The sequence below is a fragment of the Medicago sativa genome, chromosome 4 (genome assembly GCF_051527215.1).
Source record: "Medicago sativa cultivar Bolivia chromosome 4, Bolivia_mono, whole genome shotgun sequence".
Lineage (NCBI taxonomy): Eukaryota > Viridiplantae > Streptophyta > Magnoliopsida > Fabales > Fabaceae > Medicago > Medicago sativa.
Genome location: NC_140752.1, coordinates 97163728 through 97182655, shown reverse-complemented (window position 1 = coordinate 97182655; position 18928 = coordinate 97163728). Strand labels below are relative to the sequence as shown.

The 18928-nt window shown below is 38.8% G+C and overlaps 2 protein-coding genes across 2 annotated transcripts; both read right to left on the bottom strand.

Annotated features, from left to right (window-relative positions):
• Positions 1-13180: 13180 nt before the first annotated feature.
• LOC146934324 (uncharacterized) lies at positions 13181-16513 on the bottom strand. The gene has a single exon (XM_085707903.1). It carries the CDS (start codon positions 16511-16513, stop codon positions 13181-13183), a length of 3333 nt encoding a protein of 1110 aa, XP_085564029.1.
• Positions 16514-16937: 424 nt separating this feature from the next.
• LOC146934323 (uncharacterized) lies at positions 16938-18350 on the bottom strand. The gene has a single exon (XM_085707902.1). It carries the CDS (start codon positions 18348-18350, stop codon positions 16938-16940), a length of 1413 nt encoding a protein of 470 aa, XP_085564028.1.
• Between the last annotated feature and the right edge of the window lie 578 nt (positions 18351-18928).

The following is an 18928-nucleotide window of genomic DNA, read 5'->3' as shown; positions in this document are numbered from 1 at the left end:
TAGGTGGTGGATCCTATTATTAAAGGAGCCACACCATCATTAATTATTTTCAAGATTTTTTGTGTCTCTCCAAATAGAAGAAATGGAGAAGAGATTAAATGGAGATGATCTTAACTCGTGTGTTCTACCACTTTCTTTGGGATGCAGTGTTGTGCTCATGTGTTGTATTCTATCAAATATCCTTGAATGTGTGGGTAAGTTCGTTGGCATGTGCATGCAGTTTTTTTCAACAAATAATTTCTCAAATTGGTTAATCGTTCACTTCAACTATCTCAATTGTGAGAATCAATTTGATCATGCTTAACTTTTATTTCTCATTTGTTTGATTGCAAAATTAATCAATTGTTCAAGTAGCATAAGACTTGACAAAGTGAAGGGTGTAAGGGAACTGGTGAGGTCATTTCTTGGTGAGACTAAAACTTTTCCTGCATTGTTGGAAAAAACGGTTGCAAGAGGGTATCATTTTTCCATAGACAGCGTTGTTGCGATTCAAGCTTTAATAGAAGAAAATGGTTATATTGGATTATCTTTTGCCAATGATTATTAATACATCATTTATAACCATTGATATGAAATGAATTACGAAAATAAAATAAGTAAAAAATGAAATAACATTTATACCATCATACATATACCGTTAAAACTTGTGTTCACACACTAAAATATAGACTCAATATTTGCTGAGAGATGAAATCACTTCATATATTATTCAAAGAAAAAGCATGGCTTAAATAGCCTTTACAATAAAAGTCACCTTACCCACTAGCAGTCTAACTAACCAAAAAATAAGGACCTGAATAATAGGTCACGTTATTAACTAAACAGAGAGAAAATAGCCACTATTAATTAAAACTAATTTTACTGAAGACTAACTTTACAATAAAAGTCACCTTACCCACTAGCAGTCTATGCTTTCTTGCATTTAAAACCATCCAAATGTTTTTCTTGCATATCAAGTCATTTTGAAGTTGTCTCTGATCAATTGCATGTTTTTCTGCACTTTATTTCAATGTTATTTGCAAAATTCATAACAAAGGGGTATTTTAGTCATTTCATGTATCCAACTTCATTTTAATCTCTGAAATTGCCTCTGAGTCTTTTCAATTGGTTTGAATAAAGTCTTGTCTTAATTCTATGTCAAAATCCATTCCAAAATTACATTTTGAGTCAGTTTAGCCCCTAGGGGCATTTTAGTCATTTCCTGTGTTACAATTCCTTTTAATCCCTAAAAATTGTCTCTGAGTCTTTTCAATTTGTTGTATGAGCCTTTGTTTCAATTCCATGTTAAAATCCATGTCAAAAATTGCATCTGAGTCATATTGAGTCAGTTTAGTCCCTAGGGGCATTTTGGTCATTTCACATGAAATTTTGGCAGAGAGAGGTTACTTTGAAGTACCTCATTTAGTAGTTGGTTCATTTTAGTCCTTTTTGTGTTTTTTATTAGTTTCACTTTACGTTGTTTACAATTTACATTTTTACCCAATTTTATTTTAATTGCATTTTAATCCTCAAAGTTTTATTATTTGCATTTCAGTCCTCAAAGTTTTATTATTTGCACTTTAGCCCCATTTTTCATTTCAAGTCCTCTGAGTGGTTCAAGTTGTTTTTTTAGTCCTTTGACAGTTTACATTTTAGTCCTCAAAATGTTTTAATTTCATTTTTAGTCCCTTTTCCATTATTGCATTTTGGTCCATGTATTTTCAATAATTGCAGAAAGGTCCTTAGATCCTAAACTCAGCAAGGCCGAGTTAGTTACAAGTCCAGACAGGTGTCAACAGCCCATTGGCTATCAAGTACACATGGCAGCCTATATAAAGGGCCAACTCATCAATGCACAGAATGAATCCCACTCATAACACGCCACATCACAAACACCATTCCACAATTCTCTCTCCAGAATCAAAGATCAAAATCATAACCATTTCCAGAAATCATCAAGAACATTCACCAAACCCTAATTTCCCAGAACCAAAAATTGAATCAAATTGAAGTAAATTCATCACAGTTCTCAGAGATTCACGTTTGAATCTTCATCATCGAACTAGAAAAACTGCAATTCAAGCACAAATTCAAAGAATTCGTACGATCACAGTGAGAGAAGTGAGAAGAAGAGAGAATCGAAGCAAGTTCTGAACCAGTGAAGAAGAAAGAGAGAAGAACACCGATTTATTTTCGGTCCAAACTTACCAGAAGCTTTCAAGGATCTTTTTGTTCGAATCTCCAATTCAAAGTTCAGGTAATCATCAAAACTTCTTCGTTTTCATTGCAAAAGCTCATCGAAGGTTCACAACCACAAATAAACGGTGAATCGAAGCAGATTAACAAGTTCTCAGACTTGTTCTTTCAAAGAACTTTGAAAAGATTCGAAAAAGTTTGAAACCGAAACCCTAAAAATGTAAATCTACGAAGATTCACCGTTTATTTGCGAAATCTAAGTGCATATTCATAACCAGCATAGAAAATAGATTAGATTAGGGTTTCGTTTCAAGAAGTTTCGAAAAGATTTGAAAACATAGAAACCGAAAGATTCAAGTGTAGATCTGCTCGTATCTAAGCCTCGTTTCGAAAAACTAAGTTCAGATTCATAATCAGCTTGAAGAATAGAACAAGTTGGGTTTAGATCCATGAAAATCAAAGTTGTTTGAAGTGTTGCCGGAATCTGGAATTCACGGCGGAGACGATGAAGATTCCGATGAATCTTCATCGTCCTCAGCCGTTTCTTTCCAGAAACCGGCGGTGGAGATGAACACCGGTGAAGAGAGAAGTGAGAGCTTCTCTCACTAGAACGAGAGATGGAGAGAGAAAGAAAAGGGGAAAATGAAGAAAACGTGAGAACAAGGCTTATATAAGCCTCAAGAGTGCTTCCTCACCGTTAGATCTAGGGTTTGATGGAGCTGGATCAATCCAACACTCCTGCTGCGTTTAGATAGTCCAGATCCATCAAAGACCTTGGGCCTGGGCTTCTTTATACTGGATTTCGTTTTCTTGCTTTGTTTTTGCTATTTCAACACTGTTTCTTGCTGTTTGCACCCCTATGTGTTCAAAACTTTGATAAAAAAATTCCTAAAAATTTTCTATTGCTTTTCTTGATATTTTTGTTGATTCTTAGTGATTTTTACCTGTTAAAATTGGTTAGGAAAATATAAGTGAAAGGTGGATTTCTTGATTAAGTTTAGCACTTGTAATGTTGTTAAAATCTTGTTAAAGCTTCCAAAATTGTGTGGAAATACTTGTGAATGTCATGGGTGCTTGAGACTTGTTCTTTGTGATATCTTTGCATATTAAAAGCTATAAAAATATATGTGATGTATCTCATTAATATTTTCACTTGTTTTGTTAAAATTTTGTGAACTTTTTACTATGTTCTTGATTCTAATACTTTGATACATGATAGTGCTACTTGATGAGTGATTCTATGATGTATATGCCTCTGAATTTGTGGTTATTTTACTATTTGGTGTGCTGATTTGTGATTACTTGTTTTATAAGTCATGTAAATGTTTGTTTGTGAAAATAAAGTGCCAAGTGTGTCTAAAATACATCATGATTCTTGACTTGAATGGGTTCTTATAATTCTCATATCATTGATTGTGATGAAACCTTTGAAAATTGTAATGATATGGGAATTATAGGTCATATACTTGTCTTGATATTATGATAAATTTTAGGAATATTTTGCTAAGAGTTTTGTCTCCTCTTGTGTTAAATTTTTGCTACTTTGTTTAAAATTTCTCTTCTATTATGCCATGTTATGTTACTAACCCTCTCATCCATAGTTCATTCATAGCATTCTCATCCCATCCCTCTTGTCGCGTCATTTTTCGGACGGTCAAAGACCCGCTTTTGATTTCACGACCGAACATTTAATTCTTTTCAAAAGAAAGTGGAAAAAGGTTCAAATACCACATTTTTAGGGATTAAGGGTTCGGGGGTTGGTTATATTTAGGGAAGGTGTTAAGCACCCTAAATATTCGTAGTATTCTACGAGAACCTCTTGATTTTATTTAACTTTTGTGCTATACACTTGCTTGCTTTAAAAAATGGAATTTGCAATGATAAAAGAAAATAGAGACCTAAATTATCTATATTTTTATCGATTTGGAAGGACGCATATCCTTTGCCTACGTACCCGTGAGGGATCAAAACCTCGTAGTTCGGGGTTGAAATTGACGTTTGATTTGTTTTGTGTTTTTTATAATTTTTGAAAAAAAGGTTTTATAATGAAAAGCCAAATGGCAAATGAGAATTTGTTTGTGTTTTTTAATTGAAAGAAAAAAATAGACTCGAAATAGAATTAGAATTGATTGATGATTTGATTAAGAAATTAATAAAATGAACGATCACTTGATTTAAGATCAAGGTTTGTTTATGAAAATATTTTTGTGATTTTGACATGTTTGCATGTTTTTGTTGTTTTTTGAAAAATGATTGAAAATTAGACTTAACAGAGCAATAATAAAAAAATAAAAGCGTGTGGACTTGTAGTGACGTTGGATTACTACATAGTCCCTAACCTAATCTTTTTGCATTTTTAATATGTAAAGCTGTAAAGAAATAAAAGACCCACACACGCACGCTATTTTTCGTTTATGTTTACATTGGCCCTAATTACATGCTAAATTTTGCAAATAAAATAAATAACAATAATTTAAATGCATGCGATAGTAAAAAAAATAAGATGAGATGAGATGCGAACAAGAAATAAAATAGAAATGCATGAGAACGAAAATAAAAATGCTAGAGAAATTAAAATGCGTGAAAGAAAATAGATTTAGGACCAGAGCGCTCTGGATAAATTTAATTAACAAGGACCAGATTGTTCTGGAGAGTAAAATAATATTAACAGTTAATTTAGGACCAGAACACTCTGGATTGAGGTATGTAGTTAATGACAAAATTTAAATATGCATATGATAATAGTAGATAATAGAATGTACTGCGAAAATAAAATAAGAATGAATGTGAAAATAAAATGGACCAGAGCACTCTGGATTGAGGAGTGGACAAAATTTAAATATGCATGATGATGTAATAAAAAATAAAAGAAATAAAAATGCAAAAGAAAAAAATATGAAAATGCAAGAGAATGTTAAAATGCATGCAAAAAAATAAATAAAGTTAAATGATGGGGTGTGCAGGCAATAGAAAGGGGGGTGCAGAAAGTAACAGAAATGGAATGGGCTTGAAACAGGGAGAAGGGCGCTGGGCTCTGTTGGGTTTGGGTCAGACCGGTTTGGTTCAAAAGAAACGAACCGGTTCAGAGCAGTATATATATGGGGGGCCGGTTTTTTTTCTCATTTTTCTCTTTTCCTTCTCTCTCTTCTCCCAATCTAGAGAGAGAAGCTCTCTTCTCTCTCTTCTATCTTCTTCTTCTCCGACGGAGAACCAGGGTGGCCGGCGGTGGTCCGACGGTGGTCCGACGCGGCGGTTAGCCGTCATAGACGGCGGCGCCGCCGCGGTTAAGCCTCCTTTTTCTTATTTTTTTCGCTCATTCTCCCTATTTTCTTCTCCTCTACTCGATTCTTCACTTAAAAATTCCAAACAAGAATTAAAAACGCCCTAGATCTAAAGTTTAGAAAGACTACCTTTATTGTTCTTTTGAATGATTTGGGTCTGGATTATGTTATTGTTGCGGTTTTGAGGTGTTATGTGAGTCTGGTGTGATGTTGGTTCTTGTGTACGTGTGTTTGTGTTGTTGAGTACGGTACTGGAAAGGGTTTTGAATGGGTTTATGCGTGACTGTGTGGGTGATGGTTATGTGATGATCACGTGAATGGTGTTTGTACTGCCTGTATGTGTTTGCAGGTTCTTTATAATGGAGATTGTGTGTTTTGGAACTGTGTTGTGCGTGTGAATTTTTTTGGCTGGAAATTTTGTTCTTCCTTGATTTTTTTGTGTATTTTTGCTGGAAAATTCTTGTCTTTCTTTGTGTTTGGTCGAAATTGCCTCTTTTTGGTGTCTTTTTTTTTGGACCGAAAATTTTTCCTCCTCCTTTTGCTGGTTGCATGGCTTGTATTTATAGAACTGGATTGCGACATCCTGTCTGTGAAGACAGGAACAGAAAACTGCCCTGGTTTGGGTTGAAGGAAACACGACAGCTTGCTATTGGCTGGATTTGGATATTTTCTTGGACAAAATTTGGACTTTTGATATAATAAATAATAATAATAATAATAATAATAATAATAATAATAATAATAATAATAATAATAATAATAACACTAATAATAATAATAATAATAATAATAATAATAATAATAAATATAATAATAATAATAATAATAATAATAATAATAATAATAATAATAATAATAATAAAAATGAGAGAAGAGGGCCCGACTCGGAACCAAATATGAGGTATTTTAAAATACCTCTCTGTCGAATTTTTCGCTGAAAAGTCAAAGACTGATCAGGGTTCGAGGACACGTGTCTGTGATATCTTGGGTCAAAAATTGGGGTATGACAGATGCCCCTATTTAAGTTTTTCTTCGTCCGGCGATTTGAAGATGAAATATTTGATTTGACGGGCCGAAGAGACTTAAATACCGAAAGTGCACCAATTTTGACCTAAGATGTTATGAATGCAATGCTTATGAATATAATGGTATGTATGTATGCGATGCAATTATGAATGCAACAATGGTAAACATATGCCGACTGAGGGACAAAACTGATAATGATTGCTGTGGAGGAAAGAATGCCAATTACCTTTGAAGTGATAATAGCGAACATGATAAAGAAACTGAAACTGTCTATTACTTTTGAAGTAGTAAAGACGTGTCTGTTACCTTTGAAATGGCAAAGACGAACATAATAAGAAATGGAACTGTCTATTACTTTTGAAGTAGTAAAGACGTGTCTATTACCTTTGAAATGGTAAAGACAACCATGATAAGAAATGGAACTGTCTATTACCTTTGAAATAGTAAAGACGTGTCTATTACTTTTGAAATGGTAAAGACAAACATGATAAGAAATGGAACTGTCTATTACTTTTGAAGTAGTAAAGACGAACATAACAGTGTCTATTACTTTTGAAATAGTAAAGGACAATGTCTGTTACCTTTGAACTGGTAAAGACGAACATAATAGGAAATAATATTGTCAATTACTTTTGAATTAGTAAAGGACACTCGAGTTAAGGTTTGAACAATCACTGGGGAATTTTGAGGAAAACATTGGTAAAGATGAATATTTGGTGGGACCTGCCACTTGAAACAAATTTGATTGGTGACAAACTATGAAACAGCCACATTGGGGATGACAATATTTGTTTTTTTTGAAAAATAAAATGTGATTTCAAACTGTTCCTTGGTTGGGACTAACCGTTTGAGACATGATGAGAGGTAAACTTAAGTGGTCCGTTGGTAAACTTTGTGACTTGAAATGAGATAAAAAGGTAAACTCAAGCGTCCGTTGGTGGGCTGGCAGCTGGACGTGATTGATATGTGAAGTGTTAAATTTTGTTCATTACCATGAGGTGATTTATCTGTGTGTACCGTTTGAGCCTCCCAATGGCTAAATAACGGCTATATTCCCTCTTTTAACAGTCATGAACAGTGAAAGGTAAACCCCTTTTTCTTTCCACCTAACGGCTATATTCCTTCCTCCATCCATAAATACTTCACATTCATCTCTTATTTTTCACAACCCACATCCCTATTTTCTCTTTAAATGGCTATATTCATTCTCATTGTCATCACTCTACTTGCATTCGTTCTTCTACTCATCGACGTCTTCCATCATGAAAAAATAGATGAAGAAATGGCGTTTCTAAGAGAGATTGATGTCGCAATAGCGATGTTGCTTGGTTTACCGTTACTGGTCCTGGCTTGGACTATGGAGATTTGTTCTCGTAGAAATCGCGGTTAGAATAGAAATGTGTTTCCCTCTCTCTTTTTTTGTTTTTTTTTTTTGTTTTAGATATGTTCTTGCTGGTGTTTGCGAGAATCTACTCGGCTTTTGACAAAAGTTTGCCAGAATCCACCGGGCTTTTGATAAAAAGGTTTGCCGGAATCCACCGGGCCAGGTAAGAGTTTGCCGGAACCCACCGGGCTCATAATGAGTGACATCTCTAGACCAGACACACCGGGAGGACACTTTTGATGATAAGAAGGTAAATGTAAGATGTTCATTTGTAGAAACTTGTGGCTTGACGCAATGATAAATAAAGACCGAACTGAAGAGATACGGCCGAACATGACTCTGGGTGACTGATGCAATCATGTATGAATAACTTTGTGTATATGTTGTGTATGCATGAATGTATGAGTGTATGAATAGGTGAAAGTATTAATGTATGAACGTATGAACATGTGAAAGTATTAATGTATGAATGCATGAATGTATGAGAGTATTAATGTATGAATGTATGAATGTATGAGACTCGTACGGCAATATGATGGTGAGATTGATGAGACACAGCTGGGCAGGTCTAAAGGAAAAATGGCCCGACATCACGCTACAATCGTTCAACACTCTTCATTGGGGATAACATTACTTGGGGATGAATCAAACATTGTCGGGGTAAGGCCCTTTTGAATAAACACTGATAGAAGTCGCCGTTTCTAAATCGAGCCACTTTCTCAAATTCATGCTTCAAATAGTCATTGCTTTTTTCGTATATTTCTTTTTTCATTTTTTTTTGTTTGAAATCCCTAACTTTTGCCTGGATCGCCCTTTCGGGTTTTCAATCCACCGGGAAGCTCATTTTCGTCTAAGTCTCCCTTTCGGGTTTTTAAACTTAGCGAGCTCTCTTCTTTTTTTTTTTTTTTTTTTTTTTTTTTTAAGCAATGACTATGTCTACTTGTTGCATCTGTCTGCTTTCGGACCGAATGCTGACACATGCTCCTATGATACATAGTTCTAAAGATTATATGTTTGTCCTTTTTGTTCTTCTTGAAGAAAAACACAAGTTTCAAAAGAATTTTCAAAGTTTTTGCTTCAAGTACTAATGTAAAAATGGAAGAAATTTTGCACATACAATAAACAAGAATTCCAAATAAAGAGGCACAGGTTCAAATTGATTTAATAGAAATGGTAACCGGCCAAAGGCATGTCTCCACAGATTACAGAATTTGGAAAATGGTAATTAATATGGGGAAGGTGCATTGAACATAATAACCGCTATGTTCCTTAAACAACTTTGAATCCCACTGCTTTGATGCTTCGATATCGGAGAACTTCTGACAGCTAAGGTGCCCCAAGTGAGCGATGCTTATTCTGATGCAGTTACTTGTCATAATCCCTTAACTTTTGCATAGATCACCCTTTCGGGTTTTCGATCCATCAGGGCAAACATTTTTTTTTTTTTTTTTTTATGCCTCTAATTTTTGCATGGACCGCCCTTTCGGGTTTTCAATCCATCGAGACGCTCATTTTTGGTTTAGACCGCCCTTTCGGGTTTTCGACCTACCGAGCTGTTCTTTTATACATTTTTTAGACAAAGTATTTCTTGACTGCATCAGAATTCACAGGACGAGGTAACTCCTCTCCATCCATATTTGTAAGTATCAAAGCACCACCAGAGAAAGCTTTCTTAACAACATAGGGACCTTCATAATTAGGTGTCCATTTGCCCCTGGGGTCTGGTTGAAATGACTTGATACTTTTGACCACAAGGTCTCCTTCTTTAAGCTCACGGGGACGCACTCTCTTATCGAATGCTTGCTTCATTCTTGACTGATATAGCTGTCCGTGACACAAAGCTGTCATGCGTTTTTCTTCAATCAAGTTCAACTGATCATACCTATCCTGACACCATTCGGCTTCAGTCAACTCAGCTTCTTTCAAGATTCTTAACGACGGGATCTCAACCTCTACCGGGAGTACGGCCTCCATACCATACACCAAAGAGAAAGGGGTTGCCCCTGTTGAAGTACGTACTGAGGTACGATAGCCATGCAAAGCATAGGGTAACATTTCATGCCAGTCTTTATATGTGACCACCATCTTCTGCACAATTTTCTTGATATTCTTGTTTGCAGCTTCGACTGCACCATTCATCTGCGGTCTATAAGGAGAAGAGTTGTGATGTTCGATCTTGAAATCATCGCACAGTTCTTTCATCATCTTGTTATTCAAATTGGTACCATTATCCGTGATGATTTTGTTAGGAACACCATAGCGGCAGATGATATTGTTCTTGATAAACCGGACCACCACTTGCTTGGTCACATTAGCATAAGATGCCGCCTCGACCCATTTGGTGAAATAATCAATGGCCACTAGTATGAAACGATGTCCATTGGAAGCTTTCGGTTCAATCCGACCAATCATATCGATGCCCCACATAGAGAAAGGCCACGGGGAAGAAATAACATTGAGCATGGATGGCGGTATATGGATCTTATCCGCATAAATCTGACATTTGTGGCACTTCTTGGCATGATGGTAACAGTCAGCATGCATCGTTATCCAATAATAACCTGCTCTCAACGCCTTCTTAGCCATTGCATAACCACTAGAATGAGTCCCGAACGAGCCTTCATGTATTTCTTGCATTAACAAATCTGCTTCACGCCGATCTATACATCTGAGTAGAACGGCGTCGAAGTTCCTTTTGTACAAAATATCGCCATTCAAGAAGAAACTACTAGACAATCTTCTTAGAGTCCTCTTATCTTTGCGAGATGCCCCGGTCGGATACTCTTGTGTTTGAAGGAAAACCTTAATGTCATGGAACCACGGCTTGTCGTCAAAGACTGCTTCAGCAGCAAACACGTAAGCAGGTCGGTCAAGGAACTTGACGCTGATTGAAGGTACAATTTTGGGGCAATTCACTTGGATCATTGAAGACAAAGTAGCTAGAGCATCTGCCATTTGATTCTCCTCACGAGGAATATGATTCAATTCTACTTTGTTGAAGAAAGTTAACAGACGTCTGGCATAATCTCTGTACGGTATCAACCCAGCATGATGAGTTTCCCACTTTCCTTTAATCTGGTTGACCACAAGGGCTGAATCGCCATGTATCTTGATTCTTTTAATCCTCAAATCAATAGCTTCCTCAATACCCATGATGCAAGCTTCATATTCTGCAATGTTATTTGTGCAATCAAAACGTAGCCTTGCAGTAAAAGGGATATGGTTGCCCTTAGGAGTAACGAGGACTGCCCCAATTCCGCTACCATAGACATTAACAGCTCCATCAAATATCAAACCCCATTCTAATTCAGGATCAGGGCCTTCATCAATCAATGGTTCTTCACAATCCTTCATCTTTAAATACATGATCTCTTCATCCGGGAAGTCAAATTTGATAGGCTGATAATCTTCGATTGGTTGATGAGCCAAATGATCTGCCAGGATACTGCCTTTGATAGCTTTCTGAGTGCGGTACACGATATCGTACTCGGACAACAACATTTGCCAACGAGAAATTCTTCCTGTTAAAACAGGCTTCTCAAATAGATACTTGATTGGATCCATTCTAGATATTAACCAAGTAGTGTGATTAATCATATAGTGGCGGAGACGCTTGGCAGCCCAGACTAAAGCACAACAAGTTTTCTCGAGTGCGGAGTATCGAGACTCGCAATCAGTAAACTTCTTGCTCAGGTAGTAAATGGCGTGTTCTTTCTTTCCAGTCTCATCTTGTTGTCCAAGTACACAGCCCATAGAGTCTTCTAACACCGTCAAATACATGATCAAGGGTCTTCCTTCAACTGGAGGGATGAGAATTGGAGGTTCTAACAAATACTCCTTGATACTATCGAAGGCTTTTTGACAATCTTCAGTCCACTCGATTCCTTGATCCTTGCGAAGCAATTTGAATATTGGCCCACATGTAGCAGTCATGTGAGAGATGAATCTGGATATGTAGTTCAGTCGACCAAGGAATCCTCTGACTTGTTTCTCGGTCTTTGGAGCAGGCATTTCTCTGATGGCTTTGACTTTGTCGGGATCTACTTCGATACCTTTCTGACTGACAATAAAACCCAGAAGCTTCCCGGATCTGACACCGAAGGTACATTTATTAGGATTCAGTCGGAGTTTGTACTTTCTCAAACGCTGAAACATCTTCAACAAATACTCAACATGCTCTTCTTCAGTCTCCGACTTGACAATCATATCATCTACATAGACTTCAATCTCTTTGTGTATCATATCGTGGAAGATCTTGGTCATACCTCTCTGGTAGGTGGCACCAGCATTGATCAAACCAAACGGCATCACTATGTAGCAGAAGGCGCCCCAAGGCGTGATGAAAGACGTTTTTTCTCTATCTTCGGGAGCCATCTTGATCTGGTTATATCCGGAGAAACCATCCATGAAGGAGAACACTTTGCACTTAGCGGTATTATCAACCAATACATCAATGTGAGGTAAAGGGAAATTATCCTTCGGGCTAGCTTTGTTCAAATCTCGGTAGTCGACACACATTCTGACCTTGCCATCTTTCTTCGGAACAGGTACTATGTTGGCTAACCATTGAGGATATTCAGAGGTGATTAGAAAACCAGCGTCAATCTGCTTTCGTACTTCTTCTTTGATCTTGAGAGCCATATCAGGATGAGATCTTCTCAATTTCTGTTTAACCGGAGGGCATTCGGGCTTCAGAGGCAGTCGATGTTCTACTACTTCCGTATCTAACCCTGGCATATCCTTGTATGACCATGCAAATATGTCGGCATACTCCCTGAGAAGCTCAATTATTCTTTCTTTCACTGTCGCATCCAACAATGCCCCGATCTTGATCTCTTTCATGTCTTCCTCAGTACCCAGGTTGACAATCTCGATTTCTTCCTGATGAGGCTGAATAGCCTTTCTTTCTTGTTCTAACATCCATCTGATCTCATCAGGAATCTCTTCATCCTCTTCTACCATAGCCTCGTAAACAGGGACTTCAAAGTTGGGAGGGAGCATAGGGTTGCCATGTTCAACGGGCTCATTTATGTTTAGTCTGCACATGATTTATGATTGATTTTAATGAGTAAATGCAGACTTTTGAATTTGATTTTTAAAAGGAAGAAAACAAAATAATAAAAAAACAAGATTTTTTTGTTTTATGTGTTACCATTTTTCCAGAAAATGCGAAATAAAATAAAGTAACGGTCGTGATAGAAACAACGATTTTTATTTATAACAAAAGTATTTGAAGCAAAGCCCTACATGATTTCACTTTCGTCTGAGGCAAGACGAAAGGAATTTTAAGAAAAACAAAAACAAGACAAACACATTACTTAGAATAAGGCATCACAGAAGGGACGTCCACTGCGATCCAGTTGCAACAAGTTCCTACGGGCGTCACAAAGACAGGTGTTGCTTCTTCGGGCTGATCCTCGAGCAGTGCATTAATCTCTGATGGAGCATGAATGAATCCTGCACTACGAAAAATACCTCCAGTAGGGTTGAATACCCCAGGCTTACTGTTGGGAAAACCTATTCCTTCTTTGCGTTTGTTCTCAGTCAGCTCCACTAACTGACCCCAGCCTTCAGTCTTACCTTCTTGTATTACTCTCTTGGCATCCTTCAGAGAAGCCATACAAGTCTCAACCTTCTCCACATTCTCTTCGGAAGAGAGTCCTTGAAATGATGATCCATCTGTACTGTTACCACCAATAAAGGAGAAGGATGACAAATGGCTAACCAACAATGCTACCTCACCGTTCACAGTTATGAGTTTCCCTTGACTGACAAACTTCAGCTTCTGATGAAGTGTGGACGTTACTGCTCCAGCGTTATGGATCCAAGGCCTGCCGAGTAGGCAACTGAAAGAGGCCTGTATTTCCATAATTTGGAAATTAATCTTGAATTCATGTGGGCCCACCAAGATAGGCAATTCTATTTCCCCATACACAGACCTTCTGGTCCCATCAAATGCCCTCACCGTCACTGTGCTGGGTTTCAAAAGAGCCTTCGAACATGACAGCTGATCCAGGGTAGATTTTGGCATTACATTGAGAGCAGACCCAGTGTCTATTAGAACATTTGACAGAGAGTCCGATTTGCAAAGGACAGAGATAAGTAACGCCAAGTTGTGGTTTCTTCCCTCCGGTGGGAGGTCTTCATCACTGAAACTTAAGTTGTTGCAGGCAGTCACATTTCCTACAATACTTCCAAACTGACTTAACGTTACATCATCGTCCACATAAGCCTGGTCCAAGACTTTCATTAGAGTCTCTCTGTGGGCGTCAGAGCTTGATAATAGAGACATGATGGAGATTTTTGCCGGAGTTTGCAACAGTTGATCCACAATCTTGTACTCGCTTCTCTTGATCATTTTCAAGATTTCATCGTTATCCTCATAGGTGGTTCCACTAGATTGTCCCATGGTTTTGCCTTTACCCACATTCTGCTCCTTCATTGGTACTTCTACCGGAGCACCAGCTTCCTTCTGAACCACAGAAGGGATAATACGTCCACTTCTAAGAATTTGACTACTTTCGGCGATATTATCCACAGGGATTGGCAGATCCAGTGGTATCTTCTTTCCATCTTCTATGATTGCATACTCATAGTTGTATGGAATGGTCCTTTGAGAAGTGTACGGTATCTGTTCTGGAGAGCAAATTACCAGAGGAGTGCTGGTTGGCTTTGCCTGGCTGAGCATTATCACTAGTGGTTCCCGGGTTCTGAATACGGGTGTGATGACACAAACATCTTTATCCTTGTTTTTCCTGGTGACAATTAGCTCTTTTCTGTCTAGCAAACCCTGCACGTCATTCTGGACTTGTATGCAGCCACGAGGATTTACAGAACATATGTCACATGCTTCATGATCATGGTTGAAAAGAATCATCTCACACATCTTTATGTGTATCGGGACCAATGGAGTCTTGATATCACGAGAATCGAGGACTGGGCTGTCTTTTTGATATATTTGGATCATGTTAATAGCAGGCCCATGCGGTGGTAAAGGATTGTTTTGGGCAATAGGGTCAGGGTTTGTGAAAGATAAATCCTTGTTGTGGATTAGTTTCTGAACTGCATCCTTGAGAGCGTAACATTGCTCCACATCGTGGCCTTGTGCTCCTTGATGGAAATCACACGTGAGCTCAGGGCGGTACCAACGAGGTAAGGGATTTGGTATCTGGGGGCGAGGCTTAGTTTGTACAAGGTTTCTCGCAAGCAAAGAGGGCAGCAAGACTTTGTACAACATAGGTATGGGAGGAAAATTGTTTCTAGGAGGGCGAGCTTGTTGTGGAGCTTGGAAATGATGTTGTTGTTGAGGATTATGTGGTTGAGGGTGATATGGGTGTTGGTGGTGTTGTTGAGGATTATGTGGTGGAGGGTAATTGGGCTGGTATAATGGAGGATAATATGGTTGAGGTCCTTGAGGCCTTTGTGGTTGGTGATTTGGTTGTTGATTTGTATTTGTGGAAAATGGTCGGGCTCTTTCGTTAGCCAACATACCGACTTCCTGTTCTTTCTTCCTTGGAAAGTTGCTTCCATATTTCTTTGTACCGCTAGTAGACGCACCGTCTTTCACTATTCGTCCTTCTCGGACACCTTCTTCGACAGTTATACCTACGCGGACCACATCCGCGAAGCTCCTGGATGCACACCCTACCAACTTTTCGTAGTAGAAAGGATTTAGGGTTCTCAAGAACAACTTGGTCATCTCACTTTCTTCCACCCGTGGGCTAACTTGGGCTGCAATGTTCCTCCATCGATGAGCATACCCCTTAAATGTCTCTCTATCCCCTTGAGTTTCAGCCTGGAGGTCGCCTCGATCGGGCGCCATGTCTACATTATAGTCATATTGTTGCACAAAGGCATCACACAAGTCCTGGAATTTTTGGATGCTTGCCTTATCCAGATTCGTGTACCATTTCGAAGCCGGGTAAGCCAAACTTTCTTGGAAAACGTAAATGAGGACCTTATCGTCTTTAGCAAACTCAGACATCTTCCTTACGTACATCGTCAGGTGATCATTAGGGCAGGAGTCTCCTTTATACTTTTCGAAGTCAGGTACTTTGAATTTGTGGGGTATCCGGACATCCGGTACCAAACAGAGGTCATAAGCAGATTTCCCGTACGCTTCTTTTCCCTTTAGAGCTCTCAATTCCCGATGCATCTCTTCATACTTGTCTTGTAAGTCGTCAACTCTATCCTGCCCCCCTACACTTCCGGAATGGAAGATGGGTTCTTCTTCTTGTGGTGTAGCATGAACAGCAGGCGCTGAGTAGGTCACAGCAGCCGGAGGAAACATCGGGACTTGCTGAGGAACATGAATTGTATGTTGCAAAGGAGGCATTTGTGTTTCACAGGCAATGGGGCGGAGTATCTCGCCCGCCGTCATGGGCTGAAACCATGGTGTGGAATGTTGTGGAGCAGAATAGGTTGGAGTGTCAGCACAGAAAGTCCATTCAGGAGTAGCAGATGTAGTAGCTTCGGTTCGAACTCTGATAGGAGGAGGAGGTGGCGGAGTATGCGCAACTGCCAACACCTTTACCAGAACAGTTAATTCTTCCATCTTTGTTTTCATGTCTGCCAACTCATCCAATTTGGTGTTTAGGGCTGCCACCTCATCACGAAGTGTCGCATTATCTTGCTCGATACGTTCCATTTTTCTTTTGAAGTTTGCTCGAGTGCCGTATACAATAGTTGACCGGTAGCGAGTGCGTCGGGCCACAGTTGAGACGGTTTAACCTTTTTATGGAAAAAAAAAATAAAATTCAGTGAGACTCGAGTTTGGAAATTATGTAATGCAAGATGATGCATGATATGTTTATGCAAACATAGACACATTTTTTTTTATTTATCGAAGGACTTATAAAAGTAATTTTGGTAAACGTCATAATTGAAAATTTTATTGAATAGTTAAAGTATTACGAGATAATTCCCTTTCTAAACACAAAGCCAAGGGATAAACTTACAAATAGAAACAAGATAATTCCCTTTTTAACAAAACCGAGCCAAGGGATAGACTCCAAAGTATATAACAGAAAGCATAAAAAACAACTGGGAAACTCTTGAGCTCCTGAAGCAGACTACTCTCCAAAGTCTGGGTGTGTCCCTGCGAAGAAATCCATGCATTCTTTCCTGCTGATAAATTGTGCAAGGCTCGCACTTTGAGCTTGAATCTGAGCGTTTTTCTCGATCAATTGTCGCTCTTTGTTGAGGAGCTCATGCTTGGTCTGTAGTATTTCCACATCTTTATCCCCCACTATGGACATAGCTCCCTCGTACTTCCTCTTCCAAACTGCACACACACGGTTTAAATCAGCCACTTTCTTCTGGTACTTTTCTTGGGTACAAAGGGGTAGGGGTGAATGTATCGTTGGAGTGGTTGAGGACAGGCACCTCGGTAGAGTGTAGGGCATCCTATTCTGAACGGCTTTGGCAATGACCCATTGAGTGTAGGTTTCATAAATGAGGTCCGATTTATCCCCCAATTGATTGCTGTTTTTCTTATGGATGGTATGCCAAGCTTTCACAAATTGTTCTCTCATACCTTTGATGTCGGCATGCTTGTGATAGAATATGCCTTCGATCGCAATGTTGAGAGGTTTTTCTTTAAGGGGATACCCGAACTGGCGCCTGGCAAGGATAGGATTATAGCTAATTCCTCCATGAATACCGAGGAGGGGTACATTACTGAATTCCCCACATTTGTCAATGATGGTTCCAGTGTCGTAAGCCGGATTATACCAAACTACATTATCTGGGGCAAGGGACATGATTTTTTCTGAGTATGGCTCTTTGTCTTTGGAGAGGTAGAATTGGGGTAAGTGTAAAACGTACCACTTATATAGTAAAGGTGCACAGCAAAGGATGGTCCCATCACCTTTCTTTGTCTTATGATGGATGGAGTGGTAAGTATTAGCAAGGAGGGTAGGGACCGGGTTATTGGTGAGGAAAATTTGGATGGCATTAGTATCGACAAAACCACTAATGTTGGGAAAAAGCACAAGGCCATAGATGAGCAAGGTTAGGATAGACTCGAAAGCGAGGGTATGTTTTGATGCAGCGAATGTGTTGGCTTTGTTGATTAGGAACTTGGAAGTTAGCCCCGAGATTTGCTCTTTTCCTTTGGTAGTGAGGTTATCAGTTATGTCGGATATCTTGAGATGAAGGGCAGTTGCGATGACTGATGCCCTAGGGTCCTCCTCGAGGCCACTGAAAGGTACTCTATCAAGTATGGGTAGACCAATCAAATAGGAATACTCTTCAAGGGTGGGGACAAGCTGGTAGTCCGGGAAGGTGAAGCAGTGGAGGCGAGGATCGTAGAATTGAACCAAAGTCTTGAGGATCCCTTCGTCGAACTTTGCATTGAGAATCTTGAGCAACTTCCCACGGCGAGACTGAAAACCCGTCAGATCAGTAATGACATTTCCTAAACTCCTCAAGCTTTCCAAATTTTGGCTTTGGAAGCTATACCTCTTAATACTTCTAGTAGCCATATCTACAATGTTTACAACAAAAACTTGTTTAAGTCCTTCGAAATTTTTTTTTTTTTTTATGAGAAAAAAGAGTTTGTTTATGAATGAAATGCATGTATGCATGATTATGCAACACAAACGGTGAAAACATGGTGAGGTTTAAGGTCCATGATGATGGAGTCAAGGGTGTGTACGCCATTTGGTAAGGACTATGGTTTTCATTTGCACATGTAACAAGGGTTCTACCAAGTTCCCAAATTGCAACCCCCTTGTGAATATATTGGTGTATAGGAATGCTCCTATTCCAATAACATCCATAAGGTAGTCTAGTTTGAGTGTAGTATCGCGTATCAACTAAAGACAAGAATGCTCTTGGTTTAGCCACCGCACTACGTCCTAAAAAGGCAAAGATGGGTTACGGGTTACTAAGGTCCACGGCTTCGACGGACACTCACATTGAAAGTAATAACGTCAACACGAATGCTCATGTTAACAAGACTACTACTTTCCGTGAGGCCTCCACCGAGTAGGGTTATCACTTGTAAACATGGTCCAAGAATGCTCTTGGTATGTCACTATGATTTTACCCCATCCTATCT